This window comes from Ochotona curzoniae, unplaced genomic scaffold, assembly GCF_017591425.1.
Source record: "Ochotona curzoniae isolate NIBS_2020 unplaced genomic scaffold, NIBS_Ocur_1.0 scaffold_1037, whole genome shotgun sequence".
In the NCBI taxonomy this organism is placed as follows: Eukaryota; Metazoa; Chordata; class Mammalia; order Lagomorpha; family Ochotonidae; genus Ochotona; species Ochotona curzoniae.
Window position 1 is genome coordinate 29,632,493 of NW_024467083.1, and position 20,228 is coordinate 29,652,720.

Genomic DNA, 20,228 nt, shown 5'->3' on the forward strand with positions numbered 1-20,228 from the left:
GTCCCAAAGTCTTGGGCCGTCCTCGACTGTCTTCCCAGGCCACAGGCAGGGAGCTGGATGGGAAGTGGAGCTGCTGGGATTAGAACTGGTGCCCTTATGGGATCCTGGCGCATTCAAGGCGAGGACTTTAGCCGCTAGGCCACGGCGCTGGGCCCTTTTCCCTTTTTTCAAGATGTATTTATTTGAAGAAAATCAGAGATAGAGGATGTCCCATCTGCTGGTTCACTCTCCAAATGGCTGCAACAGCCAGGATAAACTCAGGAACCCGAAGCTTCATTCGGGTTTACCAGGTGGGTGGGAAGAGCCCGAGTAGCTGGATGATCTTCCACTGTTTTCCCAAGTGCTTGAGCAGGGAGCTGGATTGGAAGGGGAGCAGCTGGGACTTGAACTGGCACCCACATGAGATGGCAGCGTCTCAGATACTGGCTTTCCCTGCTGCGTCATGGTGCTGGCCCTGTAACGCTGTGTCTTAATCTTAGTACTGATTTACATGGCTGTTTTCAGAGTGTGAAAATCAAGCTGCACACTAGTAACAAGTGTACTATTCTATGTTATATTTTGATAAGAGGTTCAAGTTAAAACCATAGATGGTTTAAGATAAAATTATATTTCAATAAGTGGTTTAGGTTAAAACAGTAATGAAACCAAACAAAGTAATGGGGCATAAGCAATGTAAAATATGATCATAATTTTGCACAGAATCACCAACTTTTGCTCCTTTTTCCAACATCTGTTGACTCATGTTTTGGCTTAGTGACAAGGGAAGGTGGAAATGGCAGTGCAGTGGCACAGGATGTGGGGAGACCGACCACAGCTGGTAGCCAGTTCAATGTATGGCTCCACTGGATACAAGAAAGGGATAAAAGAAAGCTGATGATGTTTTAGCTGCGTTACATGGAGAAAAGAGAGAGGCTAGTGTGTGGTATAGTATGTTAAACTGCTGCTTGAGATGCTAAAATTCTGTACCAGAATGCGTTTTGAGCCTGGCTGCTCCACTTTCTTTCTTTCTTTCTTTTTTGTTTTTTATTAATTACATTGCATTATGTGACACAGTGTTATGGGCACTGGGATTCCCCCCACCCCTCCCCGAACCCTCTCCCCATGGTGGATTTCTCCACCTTGCTGCATTACCACAGTTCAAATTCAGTTGAGATTCTTTCATTGGAAGTATTTACCAAGCATAAAGTCCAGCGTCTTCTTATCCTAGTGGGCTCAATGATTTCTTGGTGAGACCATCTCTGATCTGAAGGTAAAGCCAGCAAAGTATCATCCCAATCAATTAAAAGCCCCGACATAACATCAACAACCATTTACAACCTTATGGCATTGCTCCACTTTCAATCCAGCTCCCACTGGTGTCTGGGAAGGCACTGGAAGATGGCCCAAATACTTGGGCCCCTGCCAGCCAAATAAAATCCCTGGATGGCATGTTGGGATTCTGGCTTCTGTCTGGACCAACGCAGCTATTGCAGGCATTTGAAGAATGAAGCAGTAGCCACAATATCTCAGTCAACCAAATAATTATGTGTTTCTGTTTAGCAATAGCTTCTTGATCACAGGAGTGTCTGTTTTTGGCGAGGGGAGGTCAAAGTCAAGGATTGGATTATGTTTGTTTTAGCATGTATTTCCACTAATTCTTCCAAATATGGAAATCCAGCCTGAGACGCTGATGGAAGCGCATGTCTTCATCCCCCAAGAGCACGTGTGCACAAATGCATATGTGCAAAGGCAGTATATGTATTTGAGGGTATACAGGAAGTCCCCACAGTTCACATATGAAGTCCATTTCCGTAAAGTTAAAGCACCATCACAGAAAATAGTAATAGTTCATTGATTCAGACTTGGGGCTCAGCGTGAACCTGTGCTCTGAAATTAGGTTCCCTGCTGACGGCCTGGGAAAGCAGCAGAGGATGGCCCAGGTATTTGGGACCCTGCAACTGTGTGGGGACTCGGAAGACGTTCTGGTTTCTCACTTCAGTCTGACCCAGCCCGGGCCATTAAAGCCACTTGGGGATTAAACCATAGGATGTGACATCTCTCTTTCCCTCTCTCTCTGTAACTCCTCTGCCTTTCAAATAAAATACATTTTTAAAAGTTTAAGGAAAGGGCACCTGGCAGTAGCCTAGCAGCTAAAGACCTCACCTTGCATGTGCTAAAATCCCATATAAGCTCTGGTTTGTGTTCCAGCTGCTCCATTTCCCATCCAGCTCCCTGCTTGTGGCCTGGGAAAGCAGTTGAGGACGGCCCAAAGCTTTGGGACCCTGCACTCACGTGGGAGACCTAGAAGAGGCTCCTGACTCCTAGCTTTGAACCGACTCAGCTCTGGCCACTGCAGCCACTTGGGGAGTGAACCAGTGGACAGAAGATCTTTCTCTCTGTATCTCTTTATCTCTGTAAATCTGACTTTCCAATGAAAATAAATAAATCTTAAAAAAAGAAAAGTTTAAGTAAAGGAGAAATGGCTCAATTGGCTAATCTCCACTTTCAAGTGTTCGCATCCCATTTGGGTACCAGTTCATGTCCTGGCAGCTCCACTTCCCATCCAGCTCCCTGCTTGTGGCCTGGGAAAGCAGTGGAGGACGGCCCAAGCCTTGGGACCCTGCATTCATGTGGGAGACCCGGAAGAAGCTCCTGGCTCCTGGCTTCAGATAGGCTCAGCTGCAGCCATTGTAGCCATTTGGGGAGTGAACCAGGGGATGAAAGATCTTTTTCGAGCCTGATGTTAAAATCTTCTCCTTGAATGCGCCGGGATCCCATGTAGGCATAGATTCTAATCTCGGCAGCACTGGTTCCCATCCAGCTCCCTGCTTGTGGCTTGGGAAGGCAGTTGAAGACGGCCCAAAGCCTTGGGACCCTGCACCCATGTGCGAAACCTGGAAGAAGCTCCTGGCTCCTGGCTTTGGATTGGTGCAGCACTGGCCATTGGGCCACTTGGGGAGTGAACCATTGGACAGAAGATCTTCCTCTCTGTCTCTCCTCCTCTCTGTATATCTGCCTTTCCAATTAAAAAAATATATTATAAAAAATGTTTCTCTCCTCTCTGTAAATCTGCCTTTCCAATAAAAAAGGTAATTGGCAAAGACAGGGAATGCTGTGCTGGGCCACATCACCTTGCCCCCAGAAGGAGGCATGCGAAGCTGTAGATTGCCTGCGAAGGCAGTCTGGGGATGTATTAGGAATGGGAGTTAAGTGGGAGTGGCTGAGGGCATGTTTTGCGGGGAAGGAATGACTTCTGGGTCTTCCATGAACTGTGCTGCTGCACTCGCAGGCAGGTGAGAGAGATGGGGTGGTTTACAGGCGGGAGCAGGGGACTGAAGGGGCACTTCTGGGTCAGGTCAAGGCACCCACCCATGTGGGAGACCTGGACTGAGCTAAGTAGCATCACCTGTTGTGGGCTCAGGAGTTGATTAGCACTGGTTAAGCTGAGCACTACAGGAAATGGGCTTGCGGCTAAAAGCACCTGGTCTAATGGACTGTTGGCATCCTATTGTTTAGCTAAAGGGCTTCCGGGGAAAGAGTATATAAGGAGTAATAAAGGGAGGCTTCAGAGAGACTTCCACCATCACTGATCTCCTGTCGGTGCCTCTTCCCCAGACCTTCGCAGTGTCCACAGTTACTGGATCTGCTGGTCGGATCAATCACCCACCACCCACTGGTAGATGTGAAAGCTGGGGCTGGGGAGCTGCCTAGTTGGGCTGGGCTGCGGTACCCACTCGTGTGTGTTGGAACAAGGGTGGGCCATGTCACGGTGGGCCATTGCACTCACCAGAATGTGAGAGAACTGTGTATTGGGGCAGATTCTGTAGGGCACTTGTGGGCTTGCCTCTGTGGAACTGCAGCACCTGTTGGTTTATGAAAATAATAGGATGGTGACAGGCCGAGCCAGGCTGGATCACAGAACTCACCTGATGGAAACTCCCCTGACTCTCACAGGAGCTGGGAGGAAGTCAGGTAGGTCCGGCCAGCAAGGGTCAAGATTGAGGGCAGACCGGGGCCAAGCAGGGCTGTAGCTCCTGCTGGGGAGCACAAGAGTCAGGTCAGGCAAGTGCAGCATTTCTCAGCATTTGATGAACCAGAGCTGGGGCAGGCTGGGCTGGGCCAGGCAGCAGCACTCATTGGCACATTCAGAGATCCAGGATGATGTGGGCTGTGCCTGGCAGACTAGGCTGTAATACACATCAGTGAAAGGTCAAGACTGTGGGCAGGCCCTGCCAGTCTGGGTCAAAGTACCTGCCAACTTGCACAAGCTATGGGACTGGGAACAGACCTAGTAGGGGAATTGTGGGACTGCCCTGCTAAGCTGTAGCTCTCACAAATCAGGATGGGGGCAGGCCGTGGCACCCTTAGGTAATGTGAGAGGTGGATTTGACGGTGGGCCAGGCTGAGCCAGGCTGTAGCATTGCCTGCTGAGAGCAGGAATGGGTGTGGGCCAGGACTTGGGGCTGGTCATGTCAGGCTGGGCTCTAGCACTGTTGGAGTGCACAAGATTCAGATCTTGGAGGAGGCCTGATAGAAATGTGGGCACTCCCCTGCTGTGCTGCCTGGTATCCACTGGTGAGCGTGAGAACCAGGGCTAGGACAAGGTGGGGGAGGAGGGAAGGTTGGCTGGACAAGGTAGAAACTACTCATTGGCATATGTGTGGGCTGGGCCGGGGGTGGGTCAGGTTGATCTAAGCCATACCAGGCATGGGAGTGTATGAGAGCCAGCTGGCATATAGGCTGGGCTGGACTAGGCCATGGTAGAGGCTGGCATGCACAGAAGTCTGGTGGGTGTTTTGGAGGGGTGTCCTGACCCCTTGTGGTATGTGTGAGAAGCAGACCTGTGGCAGGCTGGCTGTGTTGGGCCATAGCACTCAACAGGTCACATGAGAGATGGGGCTGGGGCAGAACTGACCAGGCAGCTGCATCTACAGGCATGAGTGTTGGCTGGTGGAGGTGACAGACTGCACCTGACCCTGCACTGGCTGTGCACACGAGTCAAGCCTAACGTCACCCTGGGCGAGGTTTCTTGGGAGGCTCCCCAACTAGACCATTGGACTCGAACCTTGGCCACAGGGAAAATCACAGAATATGTAATCTGGTCTCCTGTAGTGCATATGTTGTGACTGGGCCTGCTCAGTTGCTGATGCCTGTGCAGTAGACAGCATGTCCAGATGCACATGGGGACATGACAGCCAGCTCGTGTAGGCCAGCGAGGACGTTGAGTTCCTCACCAGAGAATAGAAAACAGGACAGCTTGTACCACTCTCCTGGCCAAGCTTTACCCCATGTTCCTGAGCCTGTGGATGCACTAAGGTGGACTTGGTCAGCCAATGGACCTTGGAAAAGATTTTCTCAACCCTGGAGCAATGAAGCAGACAATGTCTCAGAATTATCAAATCCACTCAAGTAATACCCTTGCTACGCTCTTTCCCACACTGAGGTCTCTAAGATGACATCGAATGACTGTCTCTTCACCACCAGGTGCAGATAGAGTCTGACAGTAAGAAGTGGTCCTCTCCCCGCCCTGAAGACATAGGAGAGGAAAATGGAGACATTTGTCCCATCTACCTTCCTCCATACTTGACCCTGCCACCCTAAGCAGAGGCCTACATTGACATGGATCCCTCTCAACTATGCAAATGAAATTGAACAACAACAACAAAAAAGATAGTTTGGTCTGGATCTTCCCAAATTATGCAGAAAAACTGCAACTCATGAAGCTAGTAGACCATGACCTTGAGTGCTACATCACAGAAACAAGATACATACACAAGTGTAATAGGTAATAGGAAAATAGCAAAATGCATGCCACTTAACTTGTTTCAGCTTTAAAATTTTTTATTTTTTTTATTTTTTGGGGGCCTGGCACGATGGCGTAGTGGTTAAAGTCCTCTCCTTGAACACACCGGGATCCCATATGGTGCTGGTTCTAGTTCCCGCGGCCCAGCTTCCCATCCAGCTCCCTGCTAGTGGCATGGGAAAGGAGTTGAGGATGGCCCAAAGGCTTAGGACCACCTTGCACCCATGTAGGAGACCTGGAAAAAGCTCCTGGCTCTTGGCTTCAGATTGGCTGAGCTCCAGTCGTTGAGGTCAATTGGGGAATGAACCATCGGATGGAAGATCTTCCTCTCTGTCTCTCCTCCTCTCTGTGTATCTGACTTTGCAATAAAAATAAATATTTAAAAATTTATTTTTGATGTTTATAGTTGAGAAGTAAGCATGCCCATGTGGACTACTGATTAGGGTGGGAAGGGTCAAGGATTAGGGGAAAGTGAACGAGACCATTGTTTTCACTTTTCTTCTTCTTCTTCATGTATCTGGGGAGGTGGGGAGAAAAAGGGAGAAGCCGCACCCAGCATCCTAACCACATCAGTACCAGGGATGGGGAGAGGCCACACAATGTCATCCTGGGGTCCCCAGTGTGGAGCATGCACTGAAGCTTTTGCTCAGATGGTTTCGATATCTCTGAAATGTTGTTGATTTTGTTGCTCCAAGGATGAGGAAGTCCTTTCAAGGTCCATTGGCTGGCAATCTGCCTTAGAGTTTCCATTTGCGCAGATACTTCCTGTTAGTGCTTGGCCTGGAGAGCTGTCTAATTTGTTCTGCCTTCTATCCTCTGCTATTGTACTAGATGTCCTCTGCAGGCCCCAATGAACCACCATTATCTCCCATGAGCATCTGGGCATGCCGTCCACTGTTCAATCTTAGCAACTGAGAAGGCCCAGTTCTGACACATGTACTCCACAATCAGACCACAGGTCCTGTGATTCTGCCCATAGTCAGAGTTCTGAGTCCAATGGTTCATTTGGGAAGGTTTTGAAAGAAACCTCATCTGAGGTGGCCCCAGGCCTGACTCTTGTGTGTGCTAGCCAGTACTGGGTCCAGTTCAGTCCATCACCTGCATCAGCCTATGCACACAGGGGTGGTTACAGTTGCTGGGTCATTGCTGTCTCCAGCCCCATCTCTTATGCAAACCAATGGATGCTACCACCTAGTCTATACCTTGCCCACCGCACGCACACTTCACCCTCAGGTACACCAGAGGGAATTGCAGCTTTGTTGGAGTGAGCTCCAGTAACCCCTACCAGGTCCTCTCCTAGCCCTGGTTCTTGCGTGTGCTGGTAAGTGCAGCAGATTGGTCCAGACTGTCCTGCATCCCATTCAGCTTTTGTTCACACCAATGGTGCTCCAGGCTAGCTTAACCCAACTCATCCCACTATGCAGCCCATACTTATGCTAGCAGATGCTGCTGCTTGTCCAGCCAGGTTCACCCCCAGCCCTTGCTCTCATGCTCACTGGTGGGAGCTGCAGCCCAATCAGAGAGATGCCCATAGTTTCCCTAAAAGGCCCATTCCCAGCCCTGGATATTGCATTTTCCAGGTGGTTCTGCAGTCTAGCTTGACAGGACTTGCTCCCATTCCCAGTTCTTGCCAGCTGATTTTTCAGCAAAGCCTGACCAGCTCGCACTTATTCATGCAGGTGCCAGAGGATACAATTGGCTCTCTCAGCCCTGCTCTTGCCCTAAATCTGCTCACAAGCAGGCCAACGAGTGTTGGAGTTCTGCCTGGCCTCATGCTCGCTGGTGGGAGCAGTTGCTCAGCAGGAGGTCCTTGCTGCCCCTATCTACTTGTGCTACTGGGATGTCTCAGGGGGTTCCTGACCAGTAGGCTCCCTTCAACCACTGCAGGGGTGAGGCGGCAGTGGTATTCCTCATTTAGCAGCAACCACTGGAGACAGTCTGGTTGAGCATGTCCGTTTATTGTAAGGTTCTTACAAACTTAAATTAAGAAAGGGGAAGACAGAAGGGTGTCTCCTGATAGTACTCTCACCCAACAATGACACTGTAATTGGCTAGAAGGCATGTCTATCTCTCTGGACCCTCCAATCATGTCACAGGTCATATACAGCATGCATTGCTGGCAGGTATGCCACAGGTCACATTCACCACCTTTGGCTGGCAGGTGGGCTTTGGGTTGCACTTGACTTCTCAGAGTTGCTTATCAAGGAAGTTCCAGCACAGCTAGTCCAAGGACAGAGAAGAGAGAGTGGGGTGCAGTCTACTGTTCTCACCTGTATGGCCAGTGATCAGGCCACGTTGAGGTCTTGGTGAGCCAAGACCACTGTCAGGGGGTTCCCCCACCCCCAGGAACACAGTGTGCTGTGTGCCTATGGCCTCCCACATAGGCCAAATAGGCAGAGATCTAGGGGCAATTTCCCATAGGGAGGGCGGAATCTGAGGCCCATTCTGGCATTGCTGGCCTTACTTCAGCATCTACCAGAAGGTAATGTAACCAGAAGGCCTGATCTGGGCTGCTCCCAGCCTTGGATCTTGCACTCACCTGCCGGGACTTCAGGTCTCCTCCTACTGGCAGATCTTGTACACAATGGTGGGTTCTTGGCCCAGCCTGACTTAGCCCACCTCCTGTCTTGGCAGGTACAGTGGCCTTGTCAGATCAGCCCACACCCATTCTTATTCTTACTATTGGGTGCTACAGCCCAGCCATGCCTGGTCCATCCCCAAACCCAGCTCTTACGTGGTTCAGTTGGTGCCGAGACCTAGCCTCGCCTGTTCTACATCCACCCTGGCTCTCATGAACACCAGTGGGTGTTGGAATCTAACCCAGTCTGGCACACCCCAGATCTAGTCTACACCCATGTCAAGGGACACTGCAGTCATGTCCAGCCCAGATCGCTGCCCCCATTCTGATTCTTATGCTTACCAATGGGAACCACAACCTAGTCGAGGTATTCCCTCAACTCACCAACCAGGTGGTTGGTCTGACCCAGCTCAGCATATCCCATGTGCAGCCCAAGCCTGCTCCAGGCTCCTAGTTCTGGCCTGGAGCAGCCCTGACCTTTCTGGCACTTGGGGAGTCAACTAAAAGATGGAAAGTCTTCAACTAACAGATGGAAAATCTCTGTTACTAGTTGAGGCAATGTGCTGGCTTCTCAAGTTTTCTTTAAAAGCAACTTGTAGGGGCTCAGCGTGACAGCCTAGTGGCTAAAGTCCTCGCTTGCATAACCCGGATCCCATATGGGTGCTGGATCATATCCCAGCTGCTCTGCTTCCCTTGTAGCCCACTGCTTGTAGCCTGGGAAAGCAATAGAGGACAGCCCAAAGCTTTGGAACCCTGCACCTGCGTGGGAGACCCAGAAGAGCCTCTTGGCTCCTGGCTTCAGATCAACTGAGCTCCGGCCATTGCAGCTACTTGGGAGTGAACCAGTGGAGGGAACATCTCTCTGTTTTCTTTTTTCTGTAATTCTGACTTTCCAATAAAAATAAATAAATTAAAAAAAAAAAGCAACTTGAAGTGTTTTTTAATGGGCTGTGAGGAATAAATGATACTGTAAAATATGAAGCAATTAGCATACCTGACAACCAGTGTGTTCAATATATGATCGCCACCTTAACAAAACATAACTCCTCTATATCTGTCCTAATAGTCTCAAGAACAAAGTTTTTTCTGTCCAAATACTAAGTTGATCCTTTTCCTTGACCATTTTTCACAAAACATCTTTGCTACTCTTTTAAATATGCATTCTTGAGGGCTGGAAGTGTATGTTGAACTTTTTATCTCAACTCCCTGGCAAGAGTCAGTCATTTTCTAAGTTCTTGATTTTTTTTTTTTTGAATGATACTATAGGCACTCAAATTTTAACATGCAAGCTTCTAAAGAGCTTGTTTACAATGAAGCTTCCTGAAGCACTAACCTGAGACCGACTTATTAGAAACCTACGTTTTAGCAAGGTATCCCTGTGTATGTGCATGTCGTGCAGTGGCTTTTCTAATGCATTTCACGGTACACTGCTTGAAGTATGACTATAGCAACAGTGCCTTGCCTTTAAAAATAACAGAAAAGTATAAACCGTTCTGATAAAATTCTTGCTGTCCTATTGTATAGGAAGGAAGACGAGCCAGCCACATTTGGAACCCAAAGCTTTTAGCCTTTTGATGAACTTGGGTGTCACTTGCAAGCGGATAGTAGTGGAACGGAGTGTACTCCTTGTCTTTGGGGTGCTGATGTGTCATTGGGTAATTACCATCACCAAGATGGGGATCCTTTTCAGACTTTATCTTAGCTGGTCTTCAGGTCAGTCCTGATGGGCTGGGTTTCCCCAGCCTATACGTGCTTCAATACAAACTTTTTATATCCATTATTTTCCACACAGCACAAAACAGATGTTGACATACTCGTGTCAAGGGGGAGGCGTTACTAGCATTGCATAAAAAGTGCTTCTAAACAGAACAAATGAAGTTATTCGACTGTGCACAGAGGAACCAGAGAAGTAACCACTGATCTTTATCATATAGAAACGTGAAAGCAATGCATGTGAGGAGGTGTTTGGCAGTGAACATTATCCAGTTCCAAACGAGACATCCTCCTCTTACTATCGATGCAGCGTTGACCACTAAGAGTTGCAAGACGGAACTCACCTCTATCCCTAGTCAAGCCGAAACTTTCCGTAGGAAAACCTGGTTTCAACTCATGACAAATTATTCAAATTGGCAGAAAAGCCAGGTCACACGGCGATCACACATACACTGATTTTTGCCTGTTCAGGGAGCCAGACTACCACTGGGCTCCCCCTCACATTCAGACTGTGCTTCACAAACATGTGTGTCTAGTCACCTCACAGACGCTTGAAGTGAAAAATTTAAAAATGTTAAGTTGGTAATGTCACAGTGGTGTTAGAGAGGCTTAGGGTAGGCACAGCTGTATGCGTCTGACTACTCCTGAGGGGCTGGATGGCCTTCTGGGTCAGCTGTGACTGCCCTTTCGTGGCCTGCCTCTCTACAATGGTCAACAGGCAGCGTGAAAGCGTAACTGATGCATCATGAGCGCAACTCACTGCCTGTGTTGGTCTTGCAGTGTTGGCCTTCATGGTGCCACGCTGTCCCTCCACACAAGGTCAGCTTTAATAAGGTTTCTCTGTCCCCTCCCCTCGCTACTCAAGTTGACTATTTGTTGGCTCAGAGAGATAATTGTGTTGAAGCAAGACTGATGATGAAGAGATGATCTGTGGATTATATAGAAACTTCCAGAACCCCAGGATTTATCCATTTGTAAAAGAAGCAAAAACAAAAAAAAAGTAAACTCCCAGGAATAAGTAGAAATGGAGCCAACATCTACCATATACTGTTTTAACTCAAAGAGGCGCTATTAGGCAACGGAGACTTTAATCCAATCAGGGCGGGCAGGTTTGTAATAGTAAACAGGAAACAGAGCACTCAGGTGCTGAAGGATGGGCTGAAGGATGGGTGGTCAGGCCACCTGCCTCCTTTACTAACTCTAGTGTGGATTACATGAAGCAGGTGGGTGAGATCATTTTTTTAAAAATTAGGCTTTTATCTTAAAGAGGAAGTATTCTGGCATTAGAAGTATGAGATGTAGGCAATCAAATATGCGACTTTTTCATTAGATTAGAAAAGAAGAGAAAATCACCAGGAGGGTCATTTACACAAAAATTAGTTTTGTTTCCACAGACCTTCATCCAAAGATATTTTTTTTCTCCTTTCTTCCTTCTTCCCTTCTTTCTCTCCTTATGGGTCTGGCCAAAGCTGGAAGCTGGGAATTCAATCCACGTTTCCCCGTGTGGGTGGCAGAAAGCCAGTTAATCGAGCTATAATTACTGTCTGCCTGGGTCTGTGTTAACTGGAACCGGGGGTGAGGAGCCAGAGCTGGGTCTCAAACCAGTTACTCTGCCAATTGTTCTAACTGGCCTCTTAACTACTGAGCTAAATGCCTGCCCCAACAGTTATTTCAATAAACTATATTATTCAGCAGACACCTATTTAAGACAGAAAGCTCAACCCTTCTCACCCTGATCAACTATGTAAACATCATCACTTAAAAAAAAAGAAAGCAGGGTCTGGCAGACAACTCCATTGGCTAATCCTCCCCTTGCAAGCGCTGGGATCCCCTATTGGTGCCCAGCTCCCTGCTTGTGGCCTGGGAGAGCAGCAAGGATGACCCAAAGCTTTGAGACTCTGCACCTGTGTGGGAGACCCAGCGGAAACTCCTGGCTCTGGATTGGCTCAGCTCTGGCCATTTGGGGAATGAATCAGTAGATGGAGGATCTCTCTCTTTCTCTTTCTTTGTAAAATCTGCCTTTCCAAGAAAAATAAATAAATCCTAAAAAAAAAAAAGACAGAAAAAACAATACTATAATAAATGGTTTGCTCTTTATCATCTCAGTCACATTCTGCTGGAGTATCCCAAATCTTGCTTAAATATTCCTATTTCTCAGAAAGCACAGTGGATGAAACTAAGCCAAGAAACGGAAGAGAGTGTTTGCTGGGTGTGTATGGAGTCACCCTGTTTATTCACCTATGGAGTGGAAGTACAGGGAGAAGCGGAACCTGCTGAGAATGGCTGAAGTGTGTGCAGAAGACCTGAAGTTCCTCTCCTCAGATCATGCGTCTGAGAGAAGGGGCTGGGGCGAGTGGTGAAGACAGCTCATCACACAAAGCTCAGTATGGGGTCTCTGCCAGTCAGCGGCCAGGGAGGGTGAAGGAAAGCCCTGCCTACTGGCTTTAGGATTTATTGAAGGCTGCCAACACAGCCCAGATCATCTCGGTGGCACTGTGCTTTGTCCCCTCGACCTCAGGGTCCAGTTCTACTATGTCCTTGGCTCGATTCATCGCCACGTCGTACCTGTCATCTGTCAGGGAGGAGAAGACGTTCTCCAGCACGTCGGAGGAGTGGGCGAGCACCAGGAGCGCCAGCGTCCGCTTGTCCATGCGCTGAGGGTCATTGACCCAGCGCTCCAGAACACTGTCTTGGAGTTTTTTCACTAGTCTCTGTTTCTCAGTCATGTTGGTCACGGGATGAGTGGTCATGTCGAACAGGAGGAAATTCTGCTTCTCAGTGGTTAGAATCCCCTTCTCTACCAGGTTCTTGGCAAGTCGCTCTCGCACATTTCTCAGCTGGTACTGTAATTTGAAGGGGTTCCAGGTCTCACCTATGGGGAAAAGAAGGAACACATCACCAAGAGGGGAAGAACTCAAATAAAAATGGAAACTAGCTCTGTGGAACCTTGAGCGGTTCCACAGCATAATTTAAAAGCATAATTTCTGTTCATTTCCCAATTTACTTAACCTTTTGTCCTTCACATTGTGGTTTGGACTCCAACTCTATTTCACCTGTTGAGACACATTAAAAACAAACAAAAAAAAAAAACAAAGAAAAACCCCTTATCAAGGACTCCCATTATTAATGCTTCTGGATCTGGATCCTATTTCCATTCTCACTCACATTCACATTCTTTCTGTGGACTTTGGAAATGCTCTTCCACACATCCATCTCTCCGGGGTGATTTCTACCCCAACCCAGGAGGTGCTATGTAGACTGGGAGCCCCGAGTTTCACTCTCCCTTCTTTATAAGACAGGATGGGTTGGCTGTCCTGGGACCCCAGCTGCCCACTGTGGCTTACAGCTTACAACGTCTGTCCCCAGTGGCTACGTGCATGGCAGAGATGTGGGCCACTGACCCCACCTGCATGTAAGGCAGACGTTGAGTCTGGAGGTAGAGCAGACTTGAATGAGGAGGAGCCCCACTGCTTTGCCTTGGGTCTGTATATGGAACACAGAGTGGAGAAGTCTACTCTGAAGGGTGCTATGAGGACTTTAGCTGCTAGGCCATGCCACCGGGCCCTTATTATGTCTTTATCCTTTTAACTGAACTCCCTACGTGCTGCTGTGTCAGGTTGTCCTAAGGCACTTACTAGTCAAAATCATGCCTAAGCCCCTTTACCGATCAGATTTCTACCCTGGACTGTTAGGGGTTCAGGCCCAGAGCTCCCCGTTCAGAGAATTCACGTTTTTCCCTACAATTATCAAGGGACTAGTAGCTTGGAAGTTCTCCTTCAGGGCCTGGCGCAGTGGCTTAACGGCTAAAATTCTCATCTTGAATGCACCAATATAGGATCCTGGCGCGTTCAAGGTGAGGATTTTTTAGCTGCTAGGCCACTGCGCCGGGCCCGAAGCATGTAAGATTAACAAGTGAAACCCAAGTGAGCCTCCATACATTAGCACTAAGCAACCTGAGAATGAAATGAAAATATAATTCCATTTATAACAGCATCCAAAAGAATAAGATATTTAGAAATTGGCTCAATAAAAGATGTATTTACACACTGAATTTACTCACTGAGAGTTAAAGAGAGAGAGAGAGAGAGAGAGAAAGGTCGTTCATTGGCTGGTTATTCTTCCAATGGTCACGTCACAATGATGGGGCCAGAAGCCAAGAGCTTCTCAGTCTCCTGAGGGGGTTCAGGCCCCAAGGACTTGAGCTGCTTTCCCAGATGTATTAACAGGGAGCTGCATCAGAGGTGGAGCAGCCAGGACTTGAACTGGTGCCCAAGTGGAATGTCGGCATTGCAGACAGAGGCTTAGCCTGCCAAAGCAACAGTCTGCTCAAATACTTTTTTTTTTTTTTTTTTAAGATTTATTTTTTATTATTTTTTTCATTGGAAAGGCGGATATACAGAGAGGAGAGACAGAGAGGAAGATCCTCCGTCCGATGATTCACTCCCCAAGTGAGCGCAACGGGCCGATACTATGCCGATCCGAAGCCAGGAGCCTCTTCCGGGTCTCCCACGCGGGTACAGGGTCCCAAAGCTTTGGGCCGTCCTCGACTGCTTTCCCGGGCCACAGGCAGGGAGCTGGAAGGGAAGCGGGGCTGCCGGGATTAGAACCGGCGCCCACATGGGATCCCGGGCGTGCAAGGCGAGGACCCTAACCACTTGCGCCACCGCGCCAGGCCCTCAAATACTTTTTTAAAAAAAAGATGCGTTTACTTATTTAAAAGAGTTATAGAGAGGGAGAAAAAAAGAGAGCTATTCTATGTACTGGTGCTTTTCTTATTTTGAAATTTCAAATTAGTGACCTTGGTTTTATTTATTTCTATATATACTTATTTATAAAATGTTTATTATTTTTATTGGAGAGTCAGATTTACAGAGAAGTAGAGACAGAGAGGAAGATCTGATAATTTACTCCCTAAGCGGCTGCAACAGCTGGGGCTGAGCTGATCCGAAGCCAGGAGCCAGGAGCCTCTTCTGGGTTTCCCACATGGTTTCATGTCCCAAGGCTTTGGGCCATCCTCTGCTGTCTTCCAAGGCCACAAGCAGCAAGATGAATGGGAAATGAAGCAGCCAGGACATGAAGCAGTATCCATATGTGATCTTGGGGCTTGCAAGGTGAGGATTTAGCAAGCTGAGCTGTTGCGTAGGCCTTCTGTGTGGTTTCTAAAAAGGATGAAGCCTCAGAAAAAATGCAAGGCCTAACGCTTTCAGCCCAGATGGATTCCCTGCACACACAGACCCTATAGAACAATAAAGGAACCTTCACCCTAGTGAAGGGAGAGAAACTGAGTTACCACAGTTCCAGAGTTGCAGCATTATGAGCTTCAAATATCCAGTTTTCATGAAGAAAATCAATAGGCATACAACAAGGATTGGGAGAGTGTGGCTTATTCAAAGGCACATAATAAATCAAAGGAAGGCCTGGCACAGTAGCCTCGTGGCTAAAGTCTTCGCCTTGCACGCGCCAGGATCCCATATGGGCACTGTTTCATGTCCTAGTGGCCCTGCTTCCCATCCAGCTCCCTGCCTGTGACCTGGGAAAGCAGTTGAGGATGGCCCAAGCTTTGGGACCCTGCACCAATGGCATCTATACAAGTTGGGAAGCCTCAATGGTGATAAAGATGTTCAAAGAGTGAGGCCCGCATTGTGACACAGTGGGTTAGGCTACCACCTGGGACAACAGCATCCCATCTCCCAGTGTCCCGTTGAGTTTCAGCTGCTCTGCTTCTGCTCTGCTCCTTGTAACCGTGTCTGGGAAGGCATCAGAGGATGCTTTGAATGCTTGGACCCTGGCACTCATTTTGGAGACCTAGATGGAGGTCCAGGCCTCCGGTTTCGATGGAGCCCAGCCCTGGCTATCCCAGCCATTTGGCTGAGAAATGTTATTTCTTTCTGAAGTTTTTCTTATTGGTGTTTTTCACTGTGGATAATTTGGAAAGATTAGAAAACCACATTTTAAAGTAGACTTTAGGGCCCAGCATGTGGCATAACAGGATAAGCCGCTACCTGTAATGCTGGTAGCCCATGTGGGTGCCAACACAGTCCTGGCTGCTCCAGTTTTTTTTTTTTTTTTTTTTAAATATGGAACGCTTCAAGAATTTGTGTGTCATCCTTGCTCAGGGGCCATGCTAATCTTCTCTGTATCATTCTAATTTTAGTATATGTGTTGCTGAATCGAGCACAAAGGCTGCTCCAGTTTTGGTCCAGGTCCATGTTAAACAGCCTGGGAAAGCAGCAGCAGACAGTCCATATCCCTGGGCCCCAGGCTCCTGGCTTTTGCCTGGCTCAGTCCCAGCTGTTGTGGCCATTTGCAGAGTGAACCAGTAGATGGAAGATCTTTATATACATATGTGTATCTCTCTCTCTAACTCTGCTTTTTGAATTAATAAATAAAACTTTTAAAAATTACCCAAATGTATGAGATAGAGTAAAAGTAATTTTCCAAGAGGAATTCATAGCTTTGATTGTCTACATTAACAAAGATTTCAAGTAAATAACCAAGCTTTTCAGTTATTAAAGTGGGGAAGTAATAAAAATTACAGTGGGGGAAAAAAAAACAAAAGAAAGAAAAGCAACAGGAAATAAATGAAAACAAAAAGGCTCTTTTAAAAGATCATCAAAATTAAGAAACGATGAGCTACACTGATAAAGGGGGAAGATGCAAATAATTAAATTCAGAAACTGACATAGACCATTCAGGGTAGACATCAGCAGTGGGAGAAGGAGGGAGACAGTTCTGAGCTGAGAGTTCTGGGAACAAACTCTGCTAGGGCGTTCCGCCTGCAAGGCAGCAGTCAAGGCCTCAGCTGCAGGTGGCGGTGTAAGACTGAGCTAAGGGAGCTTGTGTGCTCAGGAGGAATCCTGTTCTCCTCCTTCCTCTGGTGCAGGCTGAGCTCCTGAGGTCTCAGTGGCTAGTGACCAGTGGGAGTGGGGATGTGACCTTAGGCTATTGCCAGGTCAGTACAGAAATTTGATACTCTAAGAAAATAAAAACTGCTGGGAAGAGCTCAGTAGGGAGGAAGCCTCTGCTCTCCCCCCATGTCCGGCTTTTATAATCTTTACTTTGTCTCTGTTGCTTCCTTAGCTGTAGTTGCGCATCCTCTTCCTTTTCACCTTGGCTCACATCGTGTGGGCTGAGGTAAAAAACGAAAGTGTTGACAATCCCATTAACCTTACAGACATAAAAAGAATATTATCAACAACCATTGCCAACAAATCAGAAAGCCTGGTAGAAAAGTGTGAATGTCTTGAAAATTAAGGTGTCTCAAGAAGAAATGGAAGATATTAACAGATTAATAACAGCAACAATAGGTAAAAAAGATTAAAGGAGCAGTCCAAAATCTCCCAACATTAAAAAATTCTGGACCAGATGAGTTTCTCAGGAAATTCTACCTAATACATAAAGAACTAACACCAATTTTTTTTCAAACTCTGAAACACTGAAGAGGGGATAGTTTCTAGCTTATTCTGTGGAACCAGTTACCCTAAGCCCAAAGCTACAAGAAAATAAAATTATAGATCAATATAGAACAAATAGAAATGATAAAAAACCTGATGTAATATGTTACCTTAATAGAATGAAAGAAAAAAACCATAAAAACCAACATCTGTTTGTCTTTTTCTAGAAAAAAATATGTATTTTACTTGGAGGCAGAAGGAGAGAAAACACACGCAGAGACAGAGGTAAAATTGGGAGAGATCATCTACCCTCGAGTTCATCCCCCAGTGACGGCAGCGGCGGACGACCACAACAGCTGAGCTGGGCCAGGCTGAAGCCAGGAGCCTGGAGTTCCGCGGGTGTCTCCCGTGGGGGTGGCCAAGACCCAAGTCACTGTACAATCTTCCATTGGTCTCCCAGGTGCATTAGCAGGGAGTGGGCTCACAAGAGGAGCAGCCAGGACTTGAACCAGTGCTCACTCGCGATGCCAGTGTCACAGTTTATGCTTTAATCCATTGTACAACCACAGAGGCCCCATAACATCCTTTCTTGATTGGCCAAAAAAAAAAAAAAAAAAAAAAAGAAAGGAAACTAGACACAACAGGCAAGTTTATTAATAAGATAAAGATCTGTAGCTAACATTATGCTCAGCGATGAAAGACTGAAAGCTTTGGGAGGCTCGTGGTAGCGCAGTGCGTTAACAAGTGGTCTGTGATGCTGGCACATTCTGAGTGTGCTCCATTTCCTATCCAGCCCCCTGCTAACGTGTCTGAGGAAAGCAGAAGAGCCCAAGCACCTGGCCCTAGCCGCTCATGTGGGAAACTCATACGGAGTCTGTGGCTTTGGCCTGGGCCAGCCCTGATCATCGCAGGGAAAGAGGCAGAAGACAATCTTTTCCTCTCTTTTTCCCTTTGTTACTCTGCTCTTCACATAAAAATGTATATATATATTTTTAAAAGATTTATTTATTTGTATTGCAAAATCATATATATATGGAGAGACAGGGAGAAATATCTTCCGTCTGATGATTCACTCCCCAAGTGACTGCAACGGCTGGTGCTGTGCCAATTCCAAGCCAGGAGCCGGGAGCTTCTTCCTGGTATCCTACTTAGGTGCAGGGTCCCAAGGCTTTGGGCCGTCCTTGACTGTTTTCCCAGGCCACAAGCAGGGAGCTGGATGGGAAGTGAAGCTGCCGGGATTAGAACCGGTGCCCATATGGGATCCCAGCGCATTCCCGGCCTGGGAAAGTGGAGGACGGCCCCAGGTCTTTGGACTCTGCACCCATGTGGCAGACCTGGAAGAAGCTCCTGGCTCTGGATGAGCTCAACTCTGACCGTTTTGGCCACTTGGGGAGTGAACTAGCAGATGGAAGATCTTTCTCTTTGTCTCTCCTTCTCTCTATAAATCTGACTTTCCAATAAAAATAAAATAAAAAAAAAGTATTTGGGGTTGGCCTAGCACTGAGGTATAGCAGGTTAAGCCCCGCCTCTTGCAGTGCTGGAATTCCAAGGTCAGAGGTTAGAGACCCGGCTATTCCACTTCAGATTCAGCTCCTTGCTAATGGCCTGGTAAAGGGTTCCCACCCCATATGAGAGACCCAGAAGAGGGTCCTGGCTCCTGGTTTCAGCTTGGGTCAGCCCTAGTCATAGCAGCTATCTTGGGAGTGAATCAGCGGATGGAAGATCTGTCTTTCTCTGTCTCCCTATTTCTCTTTCTTCCTGGTTTGTGCTCCTTCTCTGTAATTCTGTTTTTCAAACAAATAACTTTTTTGTTTTAAAAGCTTATTTGTTTTAAAGGCAGTTACACAGAGAGACAAATGGAGAGAGAATCTTCTAGTCTCGTCTTAACTTCCCAAATGGCAGCAAAGGCTGGAGCTAGGTCAGTCTGAAGCCAGGGGCTTCTTCCAGGTCTCCCATGTGAGTCCAGGGGCCCAAGGACTTGGGCCATCCTCTACTGCTCTTCCCAGGCACTTTACTAGGGAGCTGGATTGGAAGAGGAGTTGCTGGGACTGTATGAGATGTTAGCACCCATAGGTAGTGGTTCTACCAACTGTGCCACACTGCTATCCCCATAAATACTTTTTTTTTTCAATGAGAAAGGGACATGAACAGACATTTCTTCAAAAAGGATATACAAATGACAAAACCATTAAAAGATCCTCAATATAATTAGTTACTTGGTAAATATAAATTAAATCCATAATGAGATATAAACTAGCTAAATCCATAGTTCAATAGCTATACTTAAAACAACAACAACAAAAAGCATTGACAAGGAGGTAGAAAAATTGGAATGCTGCTATATTGCTGGTGGGACTGTTAAGTGGTACAACCTCTGTGGAAAAAAGTTTATCCGAGGAAGGGGCGGGACTAGGGCCAGGGATGATGGTTTCTCGGTGGCCGCAAGGCGGCTGAGAGATCCCAGGGCCCCTAGCTAAGTCTCACGCCTGGATCGCACAAGGTGGATGCCACGTGCAAGTGGTGAGCTGCCACCGGGGCGGCCAGCATGCCATTTGGCGCGAGGCTTTGCCTGCTGGCCGCCTGGCCAGGGAGCTCTGGGAATCTGGTTCTTTGATTGCTGCTTAGATAGCTCCATTTCGAACTCTCGGTGCTTTGTGAACGTGAATCAATCCTAACGATCCCAATGACAGTTAATCTTCCTCAAATGTACCTGTAATTAATACTGTTTCTAACCAAGTGCTGTGAAAAATTGCAATACCTA

General features: G+C 47.4%; 1 protein-coding gene and 1 non-coding gene across 3 annotated transcripts in view; both read right to left on the reverse strand.

The window, feature by feature from the left end:
- Positions 1 to 12,516: 12,516 nt before the first annotated feature.
- Positions 12,517 to 20,228, reverse strand: part of GOLPH3L (golgi phosphoprotein 3 like) — a 39,424-nt gene continuing 31,712 nt past the window's right edge. For both annotated transcript variants that reach the window (XM_040998829.1, XM_040998828.1), the window contains one exon: positions 12,517 to 12,945. In XM_040998829.1, coding sequence (XP_040854763.1) covers positions 12,518 to 12,945 — 428 coding nt within the window. In that variant the 3' untranslated portion in view covers position 12,517. The remainder of the gene's footprint in view (positions 12,946 to 20,228) is intronic.
- Positions 16,145 to 16,251, reverse strand: LOC121168956. The gene has a single exon (XR_005885808.1). It is a non-coding gene; the product is annotated as a U6 spliceosomal RNA (small nuclear RNA).